General features: G+C 40.8%; 1 protein-coding gene across 4 annotated transcripts in view; it reads right to left on the bottom strand.

Annotated features, from left to right (window-relative positions):
- Positions 1-21,122, bottom strand: part of LOC127577901 (protein kinase C-binding protein NELL1-like) — a 626,741-nt gene that overhangs the window by 129,947 nt on the left and 475,672 nt on the right. For all 4 annotated transcript variants that reach the window (XM_052029546.1, XM_052029549.1, XM_052029547.1 and 1 more), the window contains one exon: positions 16,743-16,838. In XM_052029546.1, the coding sequence (XP_051885506.1) occupies positions 16,743-16,838 (96 nt within the window). The remainder of the gene's footprint in view (positions 1-16,742; positions 16,839-21,122) is intronic.

Genomic DNA, 21,122 nt, shown 5'->3' with positions numbered 1-21,122 from the left:
CTTTGCTATTATTATAGGAAGCTCTGGTTTGCTTCCATTCAGAGTACAGGGCACCACACCTTGGAGGGATATATTAGCCTTTAGCTGGCAAATACAGAAAACATAGTGTAACTTCTAAGATTGCAGATCAAGGGGCTAAATGGGTTAATGTACAAGGACAGATTGCACAGAGTAGGATTATTTTCTCCTGGCTACAGAAATTAAGGGAGGATCTATTTGAGGTGCTTAGAAATGGGTGATAACCGGAAATTATTTCCTGAGCAGAGTGGTGCACTGTGGCTGCTGTGTGTGCCATCTACAAAATGCACTGCAGCTACTCACCCAGGCTATTCTGAGAGCACCTCCCAAATCTGTGATTTCTGTGACCAAGAAGGTCAAGGGTAGCATGTGCTTTGGGATAGCATTGCCTGGAGGTTCCCCCTGTCAACCATCATCCTGATGCTGCTGTTCAGGGGTCATGGGATTTAAGTCCTGGAACACCTCTACCTAAAGTCACTGTGGAAGTACCTTTATCAAAAAGACATCAATGGTTCAAAAAGCTAGCTCACCACTTCTGTCTCAAGGACAATTAGGAATCAGCATCCCAAAAACTGAATGAAAGACAGCATAATCTTGAAATTAAACCTAGGCCTTTCATGGACAACATCAGGTAACAATTCTTCACAGAATAGAGTACTTGAAATTTGTGAAATACCCCAATCCTCAAAGAAGAAATACTGACAAAAGTCAATCAAAAGTTTCAAAACTAAACCTACTTAAACAAGGGTGGTAAGGATTATAGAGCCAACTTGGTCAAATGAAATTAAGGTACAGAGTAACAACAATCTAACTTGAAAGCCAAGCAGGTTCAAGGAACTAAATGGCCTAAACCTGTTCCCATGTTTCCCATTTCCAATTGTCTTATTGTGCCGATGAAACATTTTTGAAAGGGAACCAGGAAAGTTGCTTGGCTTCAGGTTGTTTCCCCGAAGGACGGGTAGTTTTAACTCTTCTCATGTCCAATTATCTTCAAACCCCTCTTCTCACTCTCATTCCAGAACCTGCAATGCTAGCCATGGCGAAAGAGACTTCACAGTTGTGGGTTTAGGCACACAAGATTTTGAGGAAATGAGGTCCTTACTTACTATACCTAGCCTGCATTTAACAGTTGGGTTGGACAACCTACTCTCTCTCTTTACAATACTGCTATATACTTTCTGGCAGGAAATTACTCACATAATATTAAACTGTCAAAAGGCTGTCAGCAGAAATATCCTCTGTGGCACTAATGCTAACTGTTTGGCATCTCTGACCAACAAGTCTTTACCCTCCAGAGGAGAAGAATATTTGTTCACTCTTTCTGACCTGTTGTAATATTTATTATGGTAGGTTAAGGTATAAAAGCATGGCACAAAATCAGTAACTGCACATACATTTTTATAAACTGGCACTTTAATTGGAAAATAAATCTGTGAATCCAACTGGAGAATCACGGACAAGCTATTCTATCCTTACCAATTTTTACCAGGGTAGCATGCTATTAATACTCTTCTCTCATTTCTCAAACAAAGCATAATTACCCCAGGCATATAATTCAATATGTATTGTCTAAACTATGCCGGAAATATAGTGTGCATTCCAACATTGTTAATTTGTATGATTACCTGATGAATGCAAGATATTATATAATATGCATAAGCTTCTAATCTATTCTGGCAGGCACAACACAAACAACATAAATATCCAACTTTAGAAAACATCAGGATAAATTTGCTGGCTGTGACCAGTGATTGTGAAGAGAACTGTCAGCATCAGCTTCTCCCAGGTAAGTAATTATCAGACTAATGCAGACTGTTTTAAGTCTGAGAACTGCTAAGGGAGAGATATCTCTCACATGTCACAGTAATCCACATGGAGTCCAGTGGCAGGGGCCAATCTTGCTGGGGCATCCAGCAATAAGATGGGAAAGTTGTGTCTGCAATCCTATACCAGTCAGGTCTGGTGCAGAATCGGACCCCTCATTCATTCGAATTGGCATTTCAGCCCGGACGTTAGGAGATAAAATGTAAGCCAAGTTTTCTTTTGCTTATTTATCTTGTTTTAAAGTTTTTAATTATTTCTTAGCATTTAATGTGTTTAATGATTTTGTTTATTACTTAAAGTAATCTAAATTGTTTTAAATGTCTACGAACAAGAGTAACATCTAACAATCTGTTGCAAAGCTTCAGCAGTTTTGAGAGAGAGTGAGACTCTGCCCACAGCTTTGCTTTCTGTCAACAGCTGTCAGGCTGTTATGGGCTTTACAGGAACATCACCTGAGGACAATGAGGTGATTCACTCAATTCAGCCTGTTATGTCTGTATGATAGTTGTGAAACACAGAACACGGAACAGCACAGCACAGAAACTAGCCCTTCAGCCCACAATGTCTGCACCGAACACGATGCTGAATTAAACTATTCCTCTTCTGCTTGTACATCATCTACAGTATATTCCTCCATTCCTGCATATTCATGTGTCTACCTAACAGCTTCTCAAACACCACCATCATATCTGCTTCCACCAATCCTGTCAGCAGCCTGCTGCAGGCCCCTGCCACCAGCCTGCTGCAGGCCCCTGCCACCCTTGTGTGTAAAAAAACTTGCCCTGCACTTCTCCTTCAAAATTACCTCCTCTCACCTTTAGTACATGTCCTCTTGTACTTGACATTTCTACCCTGGGGAAAAAAGATTCTGACCGTCTCCCCTATCTACGCCTCTCATAATTTTATGAACTTCTTTCAGCTCTCCCCTCAGCCTCTGACACTCCAGAGAAAACAATCCAAGTTTGTCCAGCCTCTCCTTATAACTCATACCCTCTAATCCTGGCAGAATCCTGGTAAACCTCTTCCGCACCCTCTCCAAAGCCTCCACATCCTTTCTGTAATGGGGTGACCAGAGTTGCACACAATACCCCAAGTACCCCAAGTTTTATATAGCTGCAACATGACCTCCTGACTCTTATACTCAATGCCCCACCAATGAAGGCAAGTATGCCATGTGCCTTCTTTACCATCCTTTATTTACTGCTGATCCTTTACTTTCACTTGATAGAATGATCACCAGTGCCAAGGTTTGCAGATAGAAATAATCCAAAATGAGCACTTAGAAGATAATAGGACAGCACTGCAAAAAGAACAAATGTGAAGATAGTTGACTGGCAAATCTTCCCTGTACTCTCCCCAAATTTCAGGCATTGTGATGTTGGTGGAGAAAGGGGACAGAAATGGTTTAGAATCAACGCTAACCAATCTGTTGTCGCCAACTGTGAGTAAAATCAGACGGTATGCAGAAATTGACACCTCACCCAATCCTATCAAGTTCTTCACAAGAAGGTTTAGGTACCATTTTTCCTCTGTACCCTGAGGGGATGGGGTAGATGGCAGGAGCTGGCTTGTGCTAAATTATATAAGATTTCTTTGCTGCAGAAATTCAAGTGTCCGTGCCTGCTAAAATAGCCAGTAGCGTCCCTCAGAATTCTGAATCATTGCCAGTGAGCAACAAGCCCAGATATAAGATAAAATAAGAAGATCTCTCTATTAGTCACATGTACATCAAAATACACAGTGAAAGGCATCTTTGCGTAGAGTGTTTTGGGGGCAGTCCGCAATTGTCGCCATGTTTCCAGCGCCAACATAGCGCGCCCGTAACTTCCTAACCCATATGTCTTTGGAATGTGGGAGGAAACCGGAGCACCGGGAGGAAACCCACATAGACATGGGTAGAACGTACAAATTCCTTACAAACAGCGGCGGGAATTAAATTCAGGTCGCTGGTGCTGTAATAGCGTTACGCTAACCACTACACTACTGTGCCTGCCTGTCACTGGACTATCAAAAAAACTCAGAAATTCTTAACAACTATTCTACATCTTCGGCACAAACAGAAGAGGTCACTTTTGATGTTTTGCAAAGAAGAAAAAAATAAACTCACATTTATTTCATCTTGAGGGGACAACAATGATGAATACATCACACAAAACAGGTCAATAAACACTACAATACTTAAAAGTGGTATAATTATATCACCAGCAGCATGGAGAAGCCTGTGTAAGTTAAAATTATCTTAACAGTTGTTTTATCAATACACATTTCCTTCATGAACAGTTACTTGAAAAACATTTTACCACAGATAAACAATGAGAAGTTTCTTTCCTCTGCAAGCAGGCTGTTTATTGTGCGCTATCACAGTCTATAACAAGCAGTAATTAATATGGGAAATGAACTGACAGTGAGTTGACTGGGGGAGGATTTAATTTTCCCAAGGGTTTATGTTCCATTAAACTCAGCGGGAAGAATAGATAAGAGTACCAACCTCATCAAGAAAATTGGACAGTGTATTGCAAACCAAAAAAAATGCTTTATACCTGGTGTGTGTTTGCGTACTAGATAACCACAAATTAACTGGAAGAAATGTTGAATATCAAAATTTGATCGGTTTTATGAAATTGTGGATTCAAATTGAAGAAGACCTGAATGTTTACTTCGCCTCAACAATTTCCTTGGCTTTACAAAGAACTGGGTGGGTGAGGCCATAGATGGACCTGAGAATAAGATTGAAAATTTGAAAATTCTAGACTGGGAGACAATTTAAATCAAAGGATACAAAGGTGATGGGTGAACAGCATGAGGTATAAATTAGAATGCGGCCAACTGGGTTTTGGATAACCTCAAGTTTAAGGAGGGCAGTGTTTAGGATATCAGCGAGGAGAACATTGGAATGACTGAACCTAAAGGTAGCAATAGCCAGCATGGGGGATTCAGAATTACTTGAGGTCAGCTGGAAGTGGAGTCAGGTGATCTGAGAGAGGTGGAAATATACTTGGTGATAGAGTGGATATGGGAGTCAAACAAAATAACACTATAAACAATCTAGTTCAGCATCAGATCGGAACGAAGGACAGGAATGTAGTTGGTAACTGGGGAAAATGAGTTTGTGTCTTGGATCAAAGGCAATGGCTTTCCCAATATTCAGTTGGAGAAGGTATCTGCTCCTCCAGTACGGAATAGCAACAAGCTCCACTACCAATCAGCATGAGAGTTGAATGGGTGATGGTGAGCCCTTGCTAGTTGTCATTTGCATACATGCGGGACCTGATATTCTGAATTGAGATGATGTTGGTGAGGGGCAGCAAATAAGATATCTTTATTAGTCACATGTACATCGAAACACACAGTGAAATACATCTTTTGCGTATAGTGTTCTGGGGGCAGCCCGCAAGTGTCACCACACTTCCGGCGCCGTCATAGCATGCCCACAACTTCCTAACTCATATGTCTCTGGAATGTGGGAGGAAACCGGAGCACCCGAGGAAACCCACACAGACACAGGGAGAACGTACAAATTCTTTACAGACAGCGGCCGGAATTGAACCCAGGTTGCTGGCACTGTAATAGTGTTATGCTAACCACTACACTACCGTGCCTATAAAATGGAACTTGACTAACTGTTGGCTAGGTCACAGCTGGAATACTGTGTGCAGTTGTGGTTGCCACCTTTTGGAAGGATGTAACTGCACTGGAGAGACTGCAGAGGAGATTCACCAGGATGTTGGCTGCAATGAAATGTTTCAGATATGAGGAGAGACCAGAGAGAATGCAGCAAAATAAGTTTAGGTCACTGAAGGTTTCTGTTGGTAATGCTGCAAGAGAAGGAACAGAAGTGACTGATGGAAACATCAAAGAGCTGGACACCAAACTCCAGTGACTTGGGATTCAGCAACAAGTGTTAGAATGGAAAAGAAAATTGATAAAAAAGGGGGTAAGTGGCAAGGAGAGAAGGGAGAGGGCTCAAGGGTGAGGTTTGGAGAGGAATGTTGACTGCAGATTTTAAGGGGTGAATCTAGACTGTTCCTAAATTGAGGGAACTATTAACAATCCAACTACATGATGAGGTCGGGTGATCAGCATTTGGTGGGAACAGTTTGCAGGGAACAGGAACTGGATCTCGTGGACATTTGAGAATGAAGTGGGAATGAGGGGATAAGGGGAAGAAAACAGAGAAAGGCACACACTCAGGGGTAGGAACTCTCAGAAGTCAATAGCAAAGTTGTTTGAACAGTCCTAAGTCAAGAGAAGCAGAAATAAATCTTACAGCAGTGCAAATATTTGGGCTTATAATAAATCATGCCACACAAATGAAAACTCAGTTATCTTCTTTCAATAAAATAGCAGATTTGGGTTCCTAGCTCGGCTTGAAAGGTACATTACTCTTCCACTCAAAACTTTACTGGAACCAAATCTTCTCCTGAGATAATGTATTACTTCTGGGGAATGGTTGTTTCCATTTTTGGTAGAAAGTGTCAACAGTAAGTGGTTGCTGGCCAAGTGGATAGGTTGTCTAATGTTGTCAGCAGTCTCTACAGAATCATTCCAGCTCACCAGCCGTTCTCAGTAAGCTGAATGTGTTTACACTGTCAGGTTCCAAATCAATGAAATACTTTGATGCAAATCCTGGTCCACAATGAGCTGGTTCGAAAGCTCGGAGGCTAAAGGAATTTGGTTTGTCCTCTTTGACTCTCACCAACTTTTACAGATGCACCATAGGAAGTATCCTATCTGGATGTATCACAGCTTGGTACGGCAACTGCTCCGCCCAGGACCGCAAGCTACAGAGAGTTGTGGACACAGCCCAGCGCATCACGGACATCAGCCTCTCCTCCTTGGACTCTGTCTTTACCTCTCGCTGTCTTGGTGAAGCAGCCAGCATAATCAAAGACCCCACCCACCCGGGACATTCTCTCTTCTCTCCTCTTCCATCGGGTAGAAGATACAGGAGGATGAAGGCATGTACCACCAGACTTAAAGACAGCTTCTACCCCACTGTAATAAGACTATTGAACAGTTCCCTTATACGATGAGATGGTCTATGACCTCACGATCGACCTTGTTGTGACCTTGCACCTTATTGCACTGCACTTTCTCTGTAGTTGTGACGCCTTACTCTGTACTGTTATTGTTTTTACCTGTACTACATCAATGCACTCTGTACTGACTCAATGTAACTGCACTGTGTAATGAATTGACCTGTACAATCGGTTTGTAAGACAAGCTTTTCACTGTACCTCGGTACAAGTGACAATAATAAACCAAAACCAATACCAATACCAAGTTACCTTGGTTGGATTTGAACTCCTCTCAGATGTATTAAACAACTATCCTATTTTATTTTGCCATTTCAAGGGGAATTAACTTTCATCAATATGAATAAAGCAAGGATTAGAAACTTGCACAAAATCTTTCTCAAACACAAAATAAACTAATTAGATTGTTCAAACATTTCCAAGTCAAGAGACTGAACAGTAGATTCTGCACATTTTAGGTATGGGGATGCAGTTCATGTACTATTGTGTTGTCTTGTACAAATGATGTATGTAATTTACTGAGCGCCAACTGAAGTACAATACATAAATGATATTACAATAGTTTGAAGATGCATTAATTAAGTTGCATGGCCCAGAGTGGACATGAATTATCACATGTTATCTTATTGTGGCTGTAGAAATATCATCAAAGCAATGTAAAAGCCAGGGCTTGGTAAAGCAAAGATGGTATCATGTTAGATCACAGTCTATTCAATTAATTCAAAGTATCTGGAAGAAATTTCTGTTCCTTTTCTAACAAAGGTCTTACTTGTCACCTGCAATCAATAGATTACTGGGAAAGCCCATCACAGGTTAAGCTGTATGGATTAAGGCAAGAGAAAACTCCATGTAACAAATGACCCCTTTTCTTCTGGGTCTGTAATCTGATATAAACACACTCCAGCAGCTCAACCAAAAGGAAGAAAAGTGACAGGCTGTGGATTGGAAAATTCACAGAAAAACGAACCGGCTTTCTTATAATGGAGACCACGTAAAGTGGAGAGGAATAGAGGACCTAAGTGAAGCCATCGCAGAACAAAGTCTCAGTGACGGCCTAGAAATTCAAGCATATACGTAGCTCATGACTTTTAAGTGCAACACAAATGGAGCAAACAACTGACCACTAATTATAGCTGGTATCTTATGGTTCTCACTAAGCATAATGATTGCAATGTTTAAGTGCTTACCATGGGAACATGGCCAAAACACAAAGGGCATCAATCCTTGTGAAAAGCACACTTTAACAGAACTTTGTGAAACTGATATGGAATTACCATATAGCCTGGACCACATGTAGGAAATTGGTTCTGAACGAGTGACCATTCTCTCCTCCTCAGCTGTTTGAAGGAATCATCAATTAGTCATGGGCTGATTGGGGAGTTGATTGGAGCAGAGCTTGTTGGAATGAAGCACACAGAACTCTGGGGCAAACTACGGTCTGAGTGTTTCATCTAACTCTAAGGGAGGTGTCAAAACAGGTTCTTTAGCAACAATACCTTTAGACTTCCAGTGTGATCAGAGTGAAATGAGTGGGACTCAGGGAAGGATGAAGGAGGAAGAGGGAAATGGCTCCAGCCAGGATTGCTAATCCCCAAGAGATTTCTCAGGGCAACACTCCTACTCTGTATGTCTGGGAAGCAATACATCCAGAGGCCAGGATTTTCAAAGGCATTGGTGATAGAAATCTGCCATCTTCTGTTTACATTTGGACCCTTTTACCTGTTAAAGTCATCCATCGCCCCAACCCTCTTAAGCTCTAGATATTCCGGGTGGCATCGTCTGTTATCTGTCACGTGTTTCAGCTTGCGGATGCCCTCTGCACATGGAGAAGGAATTCTTCTCATCTTCTATACCACAACAGAGATTAAACTTCAAAAATAACTCACTGGCTGTATAGATCTTTGGGATATTCTTTGAAAGAGATGCAAAAAATATTCCATGAATGCAAGATATATTAAAAAAAGAGAATTCATAAATGCAAGACCATCAGTAGGGAGCAGCAGACGCTGGGGGTAAGTGAACCTGCCCAGACTATGGGCCTCCCGAGGGTTCAGGGAACGATAGACCATATTTCATAGACACCTGCACAGGGTGCATGACATATCTCGAGGTGATTCACTGTTCCCACCAGAATTCAGCCGTCCAACCAAAGAGTCCAGTGACCCTTGGAGGACACGCTTCTCACATCCTCACTTCAGTCCCTGCTCATGCCATTGCTGGAGAGTGAAACTGCAACTGTTGTCACGTATTGTGGAGTATTCCATAAGGGTTATCGGATTGCTCCCGTCGCTCAGGCGGCATACCTCCCAGATGGGATCTTCAACTGGATTTTACACAACCTTGTGAAGATTAAGACAAAGCTTTCACCAATAAAGTAGGAGCAAGTGGAGGAGGATGAAGAAATGCCCCCACCAGATATACTGTCAGACTGCATCTGATAAACTTGATTCCACTGTGGCCTCACATAGAGAGGCCATCCTGGCCTTACTGCAGTAAGACCAGTTCCAAAAACACTGGAAAATGCTCTCCACTTGCCTCAAGGGAGTACAGCTCCCAAATCAATGGAAAAAAAAAGAATTATCACTTCAATCCAACAATGACAAATGTCCGCCAGATGCACCAAGCACCAAATGCATGGTGGCAACTTGTCAATGCTTCCTCCCTTGCCTCAGCCTATACAGAGACACTTACAAGATGGAGTCTATGTCCCAAAACATCCTCGCTTGGATTTATATTTTCTTTTCTCTGTTTGCTTGTTCATTCACTACTGTATGTGGAGCAGCTCCCATAATAGCAGTGGTATGGGTCACGACAGTGGGCTCTCACTGGAACGGTGACTGGAAGTCCAACACCGTGTGACAATCAGTAAAGAAATGCCTGTATCGTCACAATGACTCAACCATCATGTTACTTTCTTTCTGCTTACCCATTGTCTTGGAATCCCTTCTTAATGAGTTACTGAAGGCAAAACCAAGTAGTTCTGGGTTTAGCTGAGCAGGTTGCATCATCTCGCCTTGAGTGGCAGTAGTCCACACTGGTTGAGTGATGGACAGCAGTGGATTATGACACTCAGAAAGGACAGGAGATTGTTGCTTCACTGAGCCACTGTCACACCGCTAGAGCAAGGAACCAGGGACCGACTGCTGAAACCATCAAACATTTGCATCAAGAACCACAATGACAGCAATCTGAATTTGCATGAGAGGAAGCTGAGCTTGAATATTAGAAGTGCGCACATTTCATTGAAACACGTACTTGGGCTGCTGACTGACTGAGCAGTCACCATGGATGAAGTAGTGACATCAGTTGATAAAGGCAACAAAATCATTTATTGTGATTTGACCAACTCTCTGTTATTAGCCCAAAGAACTCCTCTGGATCTCAATACTTTAAGGTCAATAACTGGCATGTATTGCAGCCATCATCTGGATGTCATGGTGTGATTGTGACAAACCTACCAATCAGATTATGAGTAAATGAGGCTTTTTTTTAAAGATACAAGGCTATAAAATCCTTTAATTAAAAGCCAACTTGAAAGGTGTCAAACAGGCATCATGAGCAGAAATACACATGGTGATTAATTTGTTATAGGGGCAAATGACTCTATGCACATCCTGGTTCCTCATCTGAGTTTTTCAAATCAGGGCAAGGATCGCAGAAACTCTGAGATTTGGATAGAACAGAGCCTGTGCTGGAAATTCCTCAATCATTTCACCAATGCTGGTGCACTGGCACCCTAACAGAAAGGCTAACCTACGTGGCAAGGTCAAACTACAGCCTGTGGTGATCCTTGACGTGGCTCACTGAAGTTGTAATATTTTGCACAGAAGAATGTCTTCGGAGATCTCCCACCAATGCAGAGATCATGGGGAAGTGGGCTGATGGAAGGACTACCCTGCATGAGGAAAAAAATCTAGAGGGGGTGGCATAGGGTAGGCAGAGGTGCTAGAAAGGATCAGTTGGCAAAAACGTGATCAAAGGGAGGATCACTCATGGAGATTGCGGAGAGAATCACCGGGATAGAGGAATGGGTTTAGAGAGGATTGCAAAGATTGGAGAAGATTGGAAGCCATTGATGTGTGAGGGGTGATTGGGCAAGTGATGGAGAGATGGGATGGGATTGGATGGGATTGGCAGGTGATTGAGAGCTGGTTATTCTTGAGGTGTAGTTGATGATTGGAAAATTGGGTTGGATTGTGCTGTTGACTAGAGAAAGGGCCAAAGACCAGTGTTGAGTGGAGGGGTTGTATGGCCAGTAAGAAGGGAAAGTTAGAGTCCTCTGCACATAGGAGGAAAGACATCCTCAGGCTCCTCACCAACAGCACAAGCAGGGTGCAGCTCGATCACAAACACCAATGCAGGCCTCAGCACTCTGGTTGAGATGTAAAATATAACTGGGAATGCAAGGGTTAATGACTGGCAATGTAACAGTTATGTGCAGCTATTCTTCCCATGGTGTGATATTGCCTCAACTATAGCTATGACTATAAAAATGTCCAGGTGCGGGTGAGAAAGAAAGAAGTTTTTTAGACATACTGTATCTTGTTTTGCTAAAAGCTTGCTGTAAGCAACTGCCTTAGTAAGTGCAACTTCCCACGAAGGTTTCTCATGAAGTGGGTATAAGAGTAGGAACACTGACCACAGATCTCCGAGTGGGATCAGTACAGAGCTCGGGTTACACTGTTTACCCTTTCTCTGCATCCCTCACTCCCGCTAGCATTAAACTAATAAAGCATTAATCGTATGTTCTTTGGTTCTGCTGTTGTCTGATTTATTACAGTGCGGGTCGACTTTCACAGAGACAAGCTTCAAAGTTCTTATGAATTTCACAAGCATGGTGGAACGTTACATGTGACTTCACATATATATCATTTGACATCACTGCACTAACCCAATGGACCGTGTACACCTGCACATCAAGTGCACAATTCATGTCAGCAACAATTCAGACCCCATAAGGCACCAAGTTTGGCCACCCTGCAATGTATGTTCTTTCCCTGTAACAACAGTAGCACAAAAGAATAAATAAAAGTCAATCAAATTTAGATTACAGGCAGATCAACAGTTGCTGTTCAGAATTACTTAGGGCCTTAAGAGAGTAAGTAAGCAGAGTAAGCAAGGTAAGTAAGCAGCAGCCATTGCAAAATTCATGTCACTGTAGTCCCATTGGTATTGAACAATATTTCAGTAACTTGACAACATTGAAATTGCCGAGGGCTTTGAAATACCACCCTGCAGCGACTTTCCTCAATTCACGCATGGTTATGAAGACAGCTCTTTAACAACGCTTTTTTTTCATATAAAAATACCATAGTTTAGTTAGGCAAACGTTCTTCCCTAAGATTGACTTTGGAAGATGTCCAAGATACATATAATAATTGAAGAAATTTCCAGCGGTCAACAACCAGACAAGGCAGATTTCAGATAATTGCCGAAAGAACTAGAGAGGCAGAGAAGAATATTATTTTTACACAGTGAGTCACTGTGCTCAAGGATGAACTCCCCATAAGGAGAGTCAGCTGACTCAGTCGTTCACATTGGAATTAGATAACTGCTAAAAGGGCTGAATCTTTCTGTTAGTCCCTTCCCAGTACATTACTCATTGCACTAGCAATGCCAATTGAAAAAAAAATTTGAATAAACACTTCAAAATGTCTTCAATCACATTCTTGACTTCTTCGCAAGTCAACCTCAAGGTAGAACATTTGCCAAACCATGTTTTTGCTACAAACAAAAAAAGTCTTGTTAAAGAGTTGTTTTCATAACTGCGACAGAATTGAGGTAAATACTGCAGACTGGCGATCCAAAGTTCTTGGCAATTTCAATGTTGTCACATTAATGATATATTGTTCAATACCAGTGGGACTGTTATAACATGAATTTTGCAGCACCTACCGTGTCAAAACAATTTCAAACGTTCAAGAATGGACGAGGGAGAAATTCAGATGGCCAAAATGAAAACTAAGATTGAGAAAAGGAACATTAAGCTCAAGTGCTAGCCAGGGAATGAGGGGAGGGCTAGGCTATCAGGGAACAAAACAACTAGAGGCTCTTTCTTCTCAAGACCAAAAAGCATTCCAAAATGACTTGCTTGTGACAAAAATCCGGGAGTCTTTGGGGATTGCCTGGAATGAATAATGTTATGAATTTGGAATGGTTTTCAAAGTACTATTGGATTTTGTTTGCTCTGTTTGGAAGGAATCCATAAGACCCTTGTGACAACCAAGTCCTGCGTTTCAATGAAATATTGAACAAGCCATTTATTATTGCTCAGATATCAGCATTTTCATCACCTTAGAAACTATTCACAAAAGTGCAGTGTTTAGGGGAGAATTCTTTGCAAATATACAAATTTCTCAGATTTATCCAGGGCTGTCACACCATGACAAATCAATTGCTCAGCTAGAATACCATGTTGTAAAAATGCCAAGGTAGTACTTTCATAAATTGCTAGTTACTAAACTGTCTTTCAATTTTCAAATGAAAAAATTGCCAATGTACCAAAGTGCACTGTACTTCAGAAAGTAATTCCCTGCATCCTAAGTACTTTGGGAGGTTTCGCAAGAAATGTGATTAAGTAACTTTGACGTGAACTCTTCACTTCAGGCCAGAAATTTCCCTTTAAGTTGCCATTATAAGCACAGTCTAGAACAAATCTAATTCGTCATTTAATGGCCCATTTATTCTGCAGCTTTTCTGCTGCACTGATGTAAAAATTGGAGCTCATTTTAAGAGTGCAGTCATCAATCTTCTCATGCGTGTATCCTTGGAAGTGATATGAGAACTGTGAAGGAGGCAGTGTTGCACTCGAACATATCCAGCAAGTTGCTTAAAACCAGTGGAAAGTTGGGATAGCGTCATTTGAGAACATTTCTGTTTCACTAAAATGCAACTGTTCTTACTACTTTTCATTACTATTAAAAATGCAGTTTGTTAATATTGTTTAGCACTTAACCTAAATCAAACATTGCTCAAGGTTCACAGGACCTGAAATTTAATGCAGTGAATACAAAGTGATAAAGTTTGGCTGGAAGAAATAGTGAGAGTATGGACTGAAGAATATCATTCTAAGCAGAGAGATCTGGGTGAATATGTGCTTATACCTTTGAAAGTGACAAAGCAGATTGAGAAAGCAGTTAATGTTCAAATATCCTGTAGTTCATAAAAGGGGACCGATAACAAAAGCGTGTTTAACCTTTATGAAGCATTGGTTCAGCTGCCACTAGAATGTTGCATTTAATTCTAGTTACCACACTTCAGAAAGGATATGAATGACTTTAAGAACATGTGGATTTTTTTATATTACCTTCTACTCACCAGCTTTTACCTTGCTGCATGCCAGCTGTATACACTCTGTCCTATGGACCATTACTTGCTGAAATCTGTATTGTCATTTTTGTTCATACTTTACCACATTTTACTTGAAGCACTTAAAATATAATACATAGACATGATACCTTATTAATGGAACAAATAGCCTTTCAAAACTTGAAGTGATGTTTTAAAATAATTAAACTAATACTTATAGGAGAAAAGCAAAACAAATGTTGAACCTAATAAAGGAATTTTCCCTCAGATTGATGACCCCAGATGGGCGGATATCTGCTTATAAACCAATGAGAATCGTACACCAACTTTTACGGAGCCTGTCCATTTTCAATATTCAGGCTCATAAATGCCAACTGGATAGATGAGAAGGTTGCTGATACTGCAGAACCATGAGCCAGGAAGGAATGATACCTTCCTCATGGAAAAGGACAACATGAAGGCAGATGTTTCAGGAATCAAGGTAAAATGACAGATTCAACAAATGTTCTGCTTATTCCCTAAATCATAAGGTATTTCAGTTTTAAATGTTCTTTTAATAAGAACTGTATGAGTTCCTTCACCAGAGAAGAATTAAGTAAACTCAGGGATACACAGTGTGGTCTCATTTCTTCTGCTTGTGAAATATTGTAAAATTATTGTATCTTGGGGGTGATATATGGTTTATTTTATTACGGGATTATAGGGTCCACTTTGAGATTTATTCAGCAGTTAACTGTCTGTAAACCCCTTCATAATAGAGAGCAAAAGGTACAACACTGTATCATTTCTTCACTATTATGGAATATTGGTTCAACCTGGAGATATATATGTCATTCAATCATCCTTTCAGTTGCAACTCTATCCAAACTTTTATATTCAACAAATATAATAGACAGTGACATACTGACAATAGACAACAAACAAGTCACCTCAGATAGTAATTTCTAAATGAATACTTTTAATATCTGAAAAGACATCAATGAATAAAGACAGTTGGTTATTTATGTCAAAATATCTTGTTAGATTGTGACCTTCCTCATCAATTGTTGTAGGATTTCAGTGCATATTTTGTTTACTTTCATAGGCACTAGGTTTTAGAATTCATTGTCTCTTTTTTAAAGGTACGTCACTATATTGTCATTTCTTCACTTTTATGGAAATTTGCTTCAACCTAGAGATATATATAAAACAGTCAATATGATTTGCCAACAGCTTTCTAACTCTATTCATTATTCCACCAATATTCAGTGATCTGCATTTCATGTGCCTTACAGTACACAGATGAGTGTTGCTGGTTGGGAATTGCTTTGCAACTACCATTGTTCCAATATCAGCAGGTATTCAGCAGAAGCCTACATGTGCCAATATGCACATCCAGTGAGGTCACAATAGTTGAGTGATAGCACCTCTGAAGACAATTTGGGTCATGGTTTTTGCTTAATTAATATTACAACAGATGCACTATTGCTTCACAAGATACAGGTTACCACTCAGGAACATGATGCAAAATCTCGGTTTCCCATTCAAAAAAAACTTGGGTGGAGGGCCTTAAAAGTTTGTAGCAGAGAGTTACCCAGCCTCAAGAATCTTAATTACTTCTTAGGACTAAAAAAGTCCTTAACTTTGATGTACAGATGGGGACTAGAGCAGGGAACAATTGGAAGAAATTTTCAAAACAATAGAGGACTGTTAAGGATGATAGAGTAGAAAATCTTAAAAGCTAGAGACATAACTAAAAATGATGAGAATAGGGGGACGGTTAATGCACAGAAATTAATAAGCATAAATTCAAAGAGAAAATGATTTGAATTAATGGAGACATGAAAGAAAGAATTGATTGAGCTATGTATTGGGAGTGGTGGAAGTTGTCACTGTCAAATTGGGTCAAGAGTTTCTCAAGAGATTTGGGGAAAGAAGACTTGCCAGGAATACTTTGTTTGATAGACTTCCAAGAAATGACAACAGCTGAAATGCAACATTAAAGCGAGATTGTTCTGACTACAATACATTCAGACAGGGTAACACAAATCAAACACAACAATAATGAAGGCAACCCAAAGCAGGTGAACTTTGACCAAGTCTGAGTAAAATAAATTTTATCAATATGATATGAGGAGGATTGAATTTTTCAGTTTTAACCTACATAAAAAAAACCCTGAAGACTTACTTAAAAAACTTTCTGTTTTTACCAATAGAATTTACATTTTTATTCATTTGGTTTTAAAATGCTCTGCAGAGTTTTCAAATGTGGATAGTGACCCTTGTTTCTGGGATGTGTTGGCCACTGGCAAGATAGTGTTTAATAAGTAGAAAGTGGTAAATGTCCATACATTATTATAGGTTTCAATGTGCACAGTTTGTTGGTACTGACAATTTTAATTTATGGAGATTGAAAGTTGATTCATCCCTTGACTGTAAATTTTCTTTGGAGAACTGAAAAAATTAAACTAAAAGTTGAAAAATTCAAACCCTGCATACGAATTTTGCTCTTCTTAAGAGAAGGTCAACCGTATCTGACCAAATTGGGCTAAGTAAGTGAATGAATGTTAACCTTACCTGTCTGGCAGCTTCTTCCTGTGAACCCAGGAGGGCAGGCACACACTTCTGGAGTGACACAGCTTCCACCATTCCTGCAGCCTTCTTCACAGAATGCTTGAAAGAGAAATTGTCTTTTAGTATGTGTGTGACCTACACATGATCAAAACAAATCAATCCCCAAGTGCAATTTTTTGTTAAAGAAACCATGCTTCTTTTCCTAAAAACACTAAAGCCTGAAGTCCCAGACCATCAGGTTCAAGAACAGCTACTTCCCTTCAACCATTCAGTTCTTGAACCAACCTGCACAACTCTCATCACTACCTGAGTATAGCAACACAGTCACCACTTTGCACTACAATGGACTTTTTTTTTGTTCTAATTGTGTTTTTTCTTATATAATTTTGTATGATTTATGTTTAATTTATGTTTTTCTTATGCATGTTGTGTCTCTAATGCTATAATGCCATGTGCCTGTGAGGCTGCTGCAAGCAAGTTTTTCATTGTACCTGTGCATATGTGTACTTGTGCATATGACAATAAATTCAATTTGACTTTGACTTTAACACATCCACATTTTATTGCTTGCTGACTATTTGTCATTGGTTGAGATCATGCACGCAGTGCTGAGGGAATGTGCCCTCCTTGACCTCAACATAGGCTGCCCAAAAAGTTGAGAAGGCTCCAAAGTGCAGATTTATATTTTTCTAATATCTTTCCGAATTTGGTGCCTTCTGCAGAGGATCCATGGTGACAAGGAACAGAGCAGTCAACAGAAAAGACTGATAAGGGAATCAGACTGAAGAATTCCTGCAGGTGGCCAAGCAGGAAGTAACACGTCGGGGAGAGAAGTCACACCTTGCACAGAAAGTAAAGGGGCCCAAATGGCATTGTCCTACTCCTTTGTGTTATTACCTTAACTAGCGAAGTACTGTGCACATGACTTCTAAAAAAAAGAGGGCATAGGTTTAAAGTGAGGAGTAAGGAGGTTATAGGGGATCTGAGGACATTACTTTTCATCCAGAGATAGGTTGCAATCTGAAACCCACTGCCTGAGAAGTTGGTGGAGGTAAGTACTCTCATAGCTTTGAAGCATCTGGATGAGTACTTGAATTGCCAAGGCATAGAACACCACTGACCAAGTGCTGGTAAATAGAATTAATATAGATGGGTGCTTGATGATCAGATTGGACATCGAAGGCCAAGAGGTCTATTTCTTTGCTCTATGACCCTATGACTCTAAGAGTAGACCAGATGTAGTCACATTCAGTATCACTACCCCTTTGAAACCCATGTGCTTCACCTACAACAATCATGATGTAGATTGGAAGACTGCATGGAGTTGACGTACCTTGACATTAACAGCAGCCGGGATGTGGACTATAAGTACAGTTAGAAATAGAAAAAGTGTATCAGAGAGACAACATCAAGATAATTATGGGGCATTTTAACATGAAGATGGATTGGGAAAGCAAGGAAGGCAGTGTATCTCAGGAGAGTGAGTTTGTGGAATGTCTACGGGATGGCTTTTTGGATCAACTTGTTGATGAGCCCACCAGGGGATCAGCTGTTTTGGATTGGGTGCTGTGTAACGAACCAGAGGTGATTAGGGAACTAATGGTAAAGGAACCATGAGGAACTAGCAATCACAATATGATTGAGTTCAGTTTCAAATTTGAAAAGGAGAAGCTGATATCAGGTGTGTCAATATTTCAGTGGAACAAAGGAAATTAAAGTGGCATGAGAGAGGAACTGGCCCAAGCTGATTGGAAAAGTAAGCTAGTTGGAGGGAAGGCAGAGCAGAAATGGATGGAATTTCTGCAAGAAATAAGGAAAATGCAGGATAGATATATTCCAAGAAGAAAGGTTATGAATGGAAAAATGGCACAAATGTGGATAATGAGAGAGGTGAAGGCTAAAATAAGAGCAAAAGGGAGGGCATACAAGGAAGCAAATATTAGTGGGAAAACAGAAGACTGGGAAACTTTTAAAAACTTACAGAAAGAAACTAAGAAGGTCATTAGGAAAGAAAAGATGAATTATGAAAGGAAGTTGGCAGGTGACATTCAAAAAGATACTAAGAGTTTTTTAAAATATATTAAGAGTAAAAGAGAGACATGGGTTGATATAGGACCAATTGAAAACGGTGCGGGAGAGATTATAATGGATAACAAGGAGATGGCAGAGGTACTAAATGAGTATCTTGCATCGGTCTTTACTGTGGAGAACATCAGCAATATACCTGATAGTCAGGGGTCTCAGGGGATAGAACTGAGTTCAGTCAAGATTACTAGAGAGAAAGTGCTTAGGAAGCTAAATGGACTAAAGATAGATAAGTCTCCCAGACCAGATGAAGTGCACCCTCGGGTTCTGAAGGAGGTGGCTTTAGAGATTGCGGAGACATTGGTGATAATTTTCCAGGAATCAATAGACTCCAGCATGGTTCTGGAGGACTGGAGGGTCGTAAATGTAGTTCTGCTGTATAAGAAAGGTGGGAGGCAGCATAAAGGAAATTACAGACCTATTAGTCTGACATCGGTGGTGGGAAAGTTATTGGAATTGATCCTCAAGGATGAGGTTATGGAATACCTAGAGGTGCAAGGCAAGATAGGTCCAAGTCAGCATGGTTTCGTGAAGGGAAGATCCTGTCTGACCAACCTATTGGAGTTTTTTTGAGGAAATCTCAGGTAGGGTGGATAAGGGAGAGGCTGTGGATGTTGTGTATTTAGACTTTCAAAAGGCCTTCGACAAAGTGCCGCACAAGAGGCTGATTAATAAGATGAGGGCTCATGGAATTACAGGTAGGATATTAGAATGGGTGGAGCATTGGTTTCTAGGCAGAAAGCAAAGGGTGGGAATAAAGGGATCCTGTTCTGGTTGGCTGCCGGTTACGAGTGGTGTTCTGCAGGGGTCGGTGTTGGGGCCGCTTCTTTTTACTTTGTACATTAATGAGTTGGATTATGGAGTAAATGGTTTTGTGGCTAAGTTTGCAGACAACACCAAGATAGGTGGAGGAGTAGGGAATATTGAAGAAACAGGAGGGTTACAGAGAGACTCAGATAGTTTAGGAGAATGGGCAAAGAAATGGCAGATGAGATTCAATGTTGAGAAATGTGCCGTCGTACACTTTGGAAAAAGAAACAAACAGGCAGATTATTATCTAGATGGTGAGAAAATTCAAAGTACAGAAGTGCAAAGGGACTTGGGGGTACTCGTGCAGGATACCCTAAAGGTTAACCACCAGGTCGGATCAGCGGTAAAGAAAGCGAATGCTATGTTGGCATTCATTTCGCGAGGTATAATGTATAAAAGTAAGGAAGTGTTGCTGAGGCTCTATGGGCACTGGTGAGGCCTCATTTGGAATACTGTGTGCAGTTTTTGGCCCCATATCTTAGGAAGGATGTGCTGATGTTGGAGAGATGATTTACGAGGATGATTCCTGGAATGAAAGGGCTTACTTATGCTGAGCGTTTGTTGGCTCTTGGACTGTACTCACTGGAGTACAGAAGAATGAGAGTGGACCTCATAGAAACATTTAGAATGTTGAAAGGACTGGACAGAATAGATGTGGCTAAGCTGATTCCCTTGGTGGGTGAGTCCAGGACCAGAGGGCACAATCTTAGAATTAGAGGGTACCGGTTTAAAACAGAAATGAGGAGAAATTTCTTTAGCCAGAGTGTAGTGAAATTATGAAATTCTTTGCCACATACAGCTATGGAGGCCCAATCTTTGGGGGCATTTAAGAAGGAGATTGATAGGTATCTAGTTAGTCAAGGTATCAAGGGGTATGGGGATAAGACCAGAAATTGGGGCTAGATAGGAATAGTTTTAGTTTTGCTCATGGAGCAAACTCGATTGGGCCGAATGGCCTACTTCTGCTCCTTTATCTTGTGATCTTGTGAAGTATGTCCTGACAGACCCAATGTCAGAGCCCCCTGTCTTTAAATCCTATCTGCACAAACAATGGGGGAGCCAGATCCAGGCACGGTAGTGTAGCGGTTAGCATAACGCTATTACAGCGCTAGCGACTTGGGTTCAATTCCGGCCACTGTCTCTAAGACATTTGCACGTTCTCCCTGTAACTGCGTGGGTTTTCTCTGGGTGCTCCAGTTTCCTCCCACTTTCCAAAGACGTATGGGTTAGGAGCTGTGGGCATGCTATGTTGGCACTGGAAAAGTGGCAACACTTGCGGGCTGCACCCAGAGCACTCTACACAGAAGATGCATTTCACTGTGTGTTTCAATGTACATGTGATTAATAAAGAAATCTTATCTAAATGAAAATTAAAAACTCTCTCTGGATCATATAACTCAATGCTTGATCCACAAATATGAAGGTGGTATCCAGGAGATGCACTCTGCTTCTCCTGATGCAATTATGTGGCACAGCCACTTAAATGTA

Source organism: Pristis pectinata, chromosome 14, assembly GCF_009764475.1.
Source record: "Pristis pectinata isolate sPriPec2 chromosome 14, sPriPec2.1.pri, whole genome shotgun sequence".
Lineage (NCBI taxonomy): Eukaryota > Metazoa > Chordata > Chondrichthyes > Rhinopristiformes > Pristidae > Pristis > Pristis pectinata.
The sequence above is the reverse complement of the archived record's forward strand: the minus strand, read 5'-3'. Positions and strand labels throughout refer to the sequence as shown.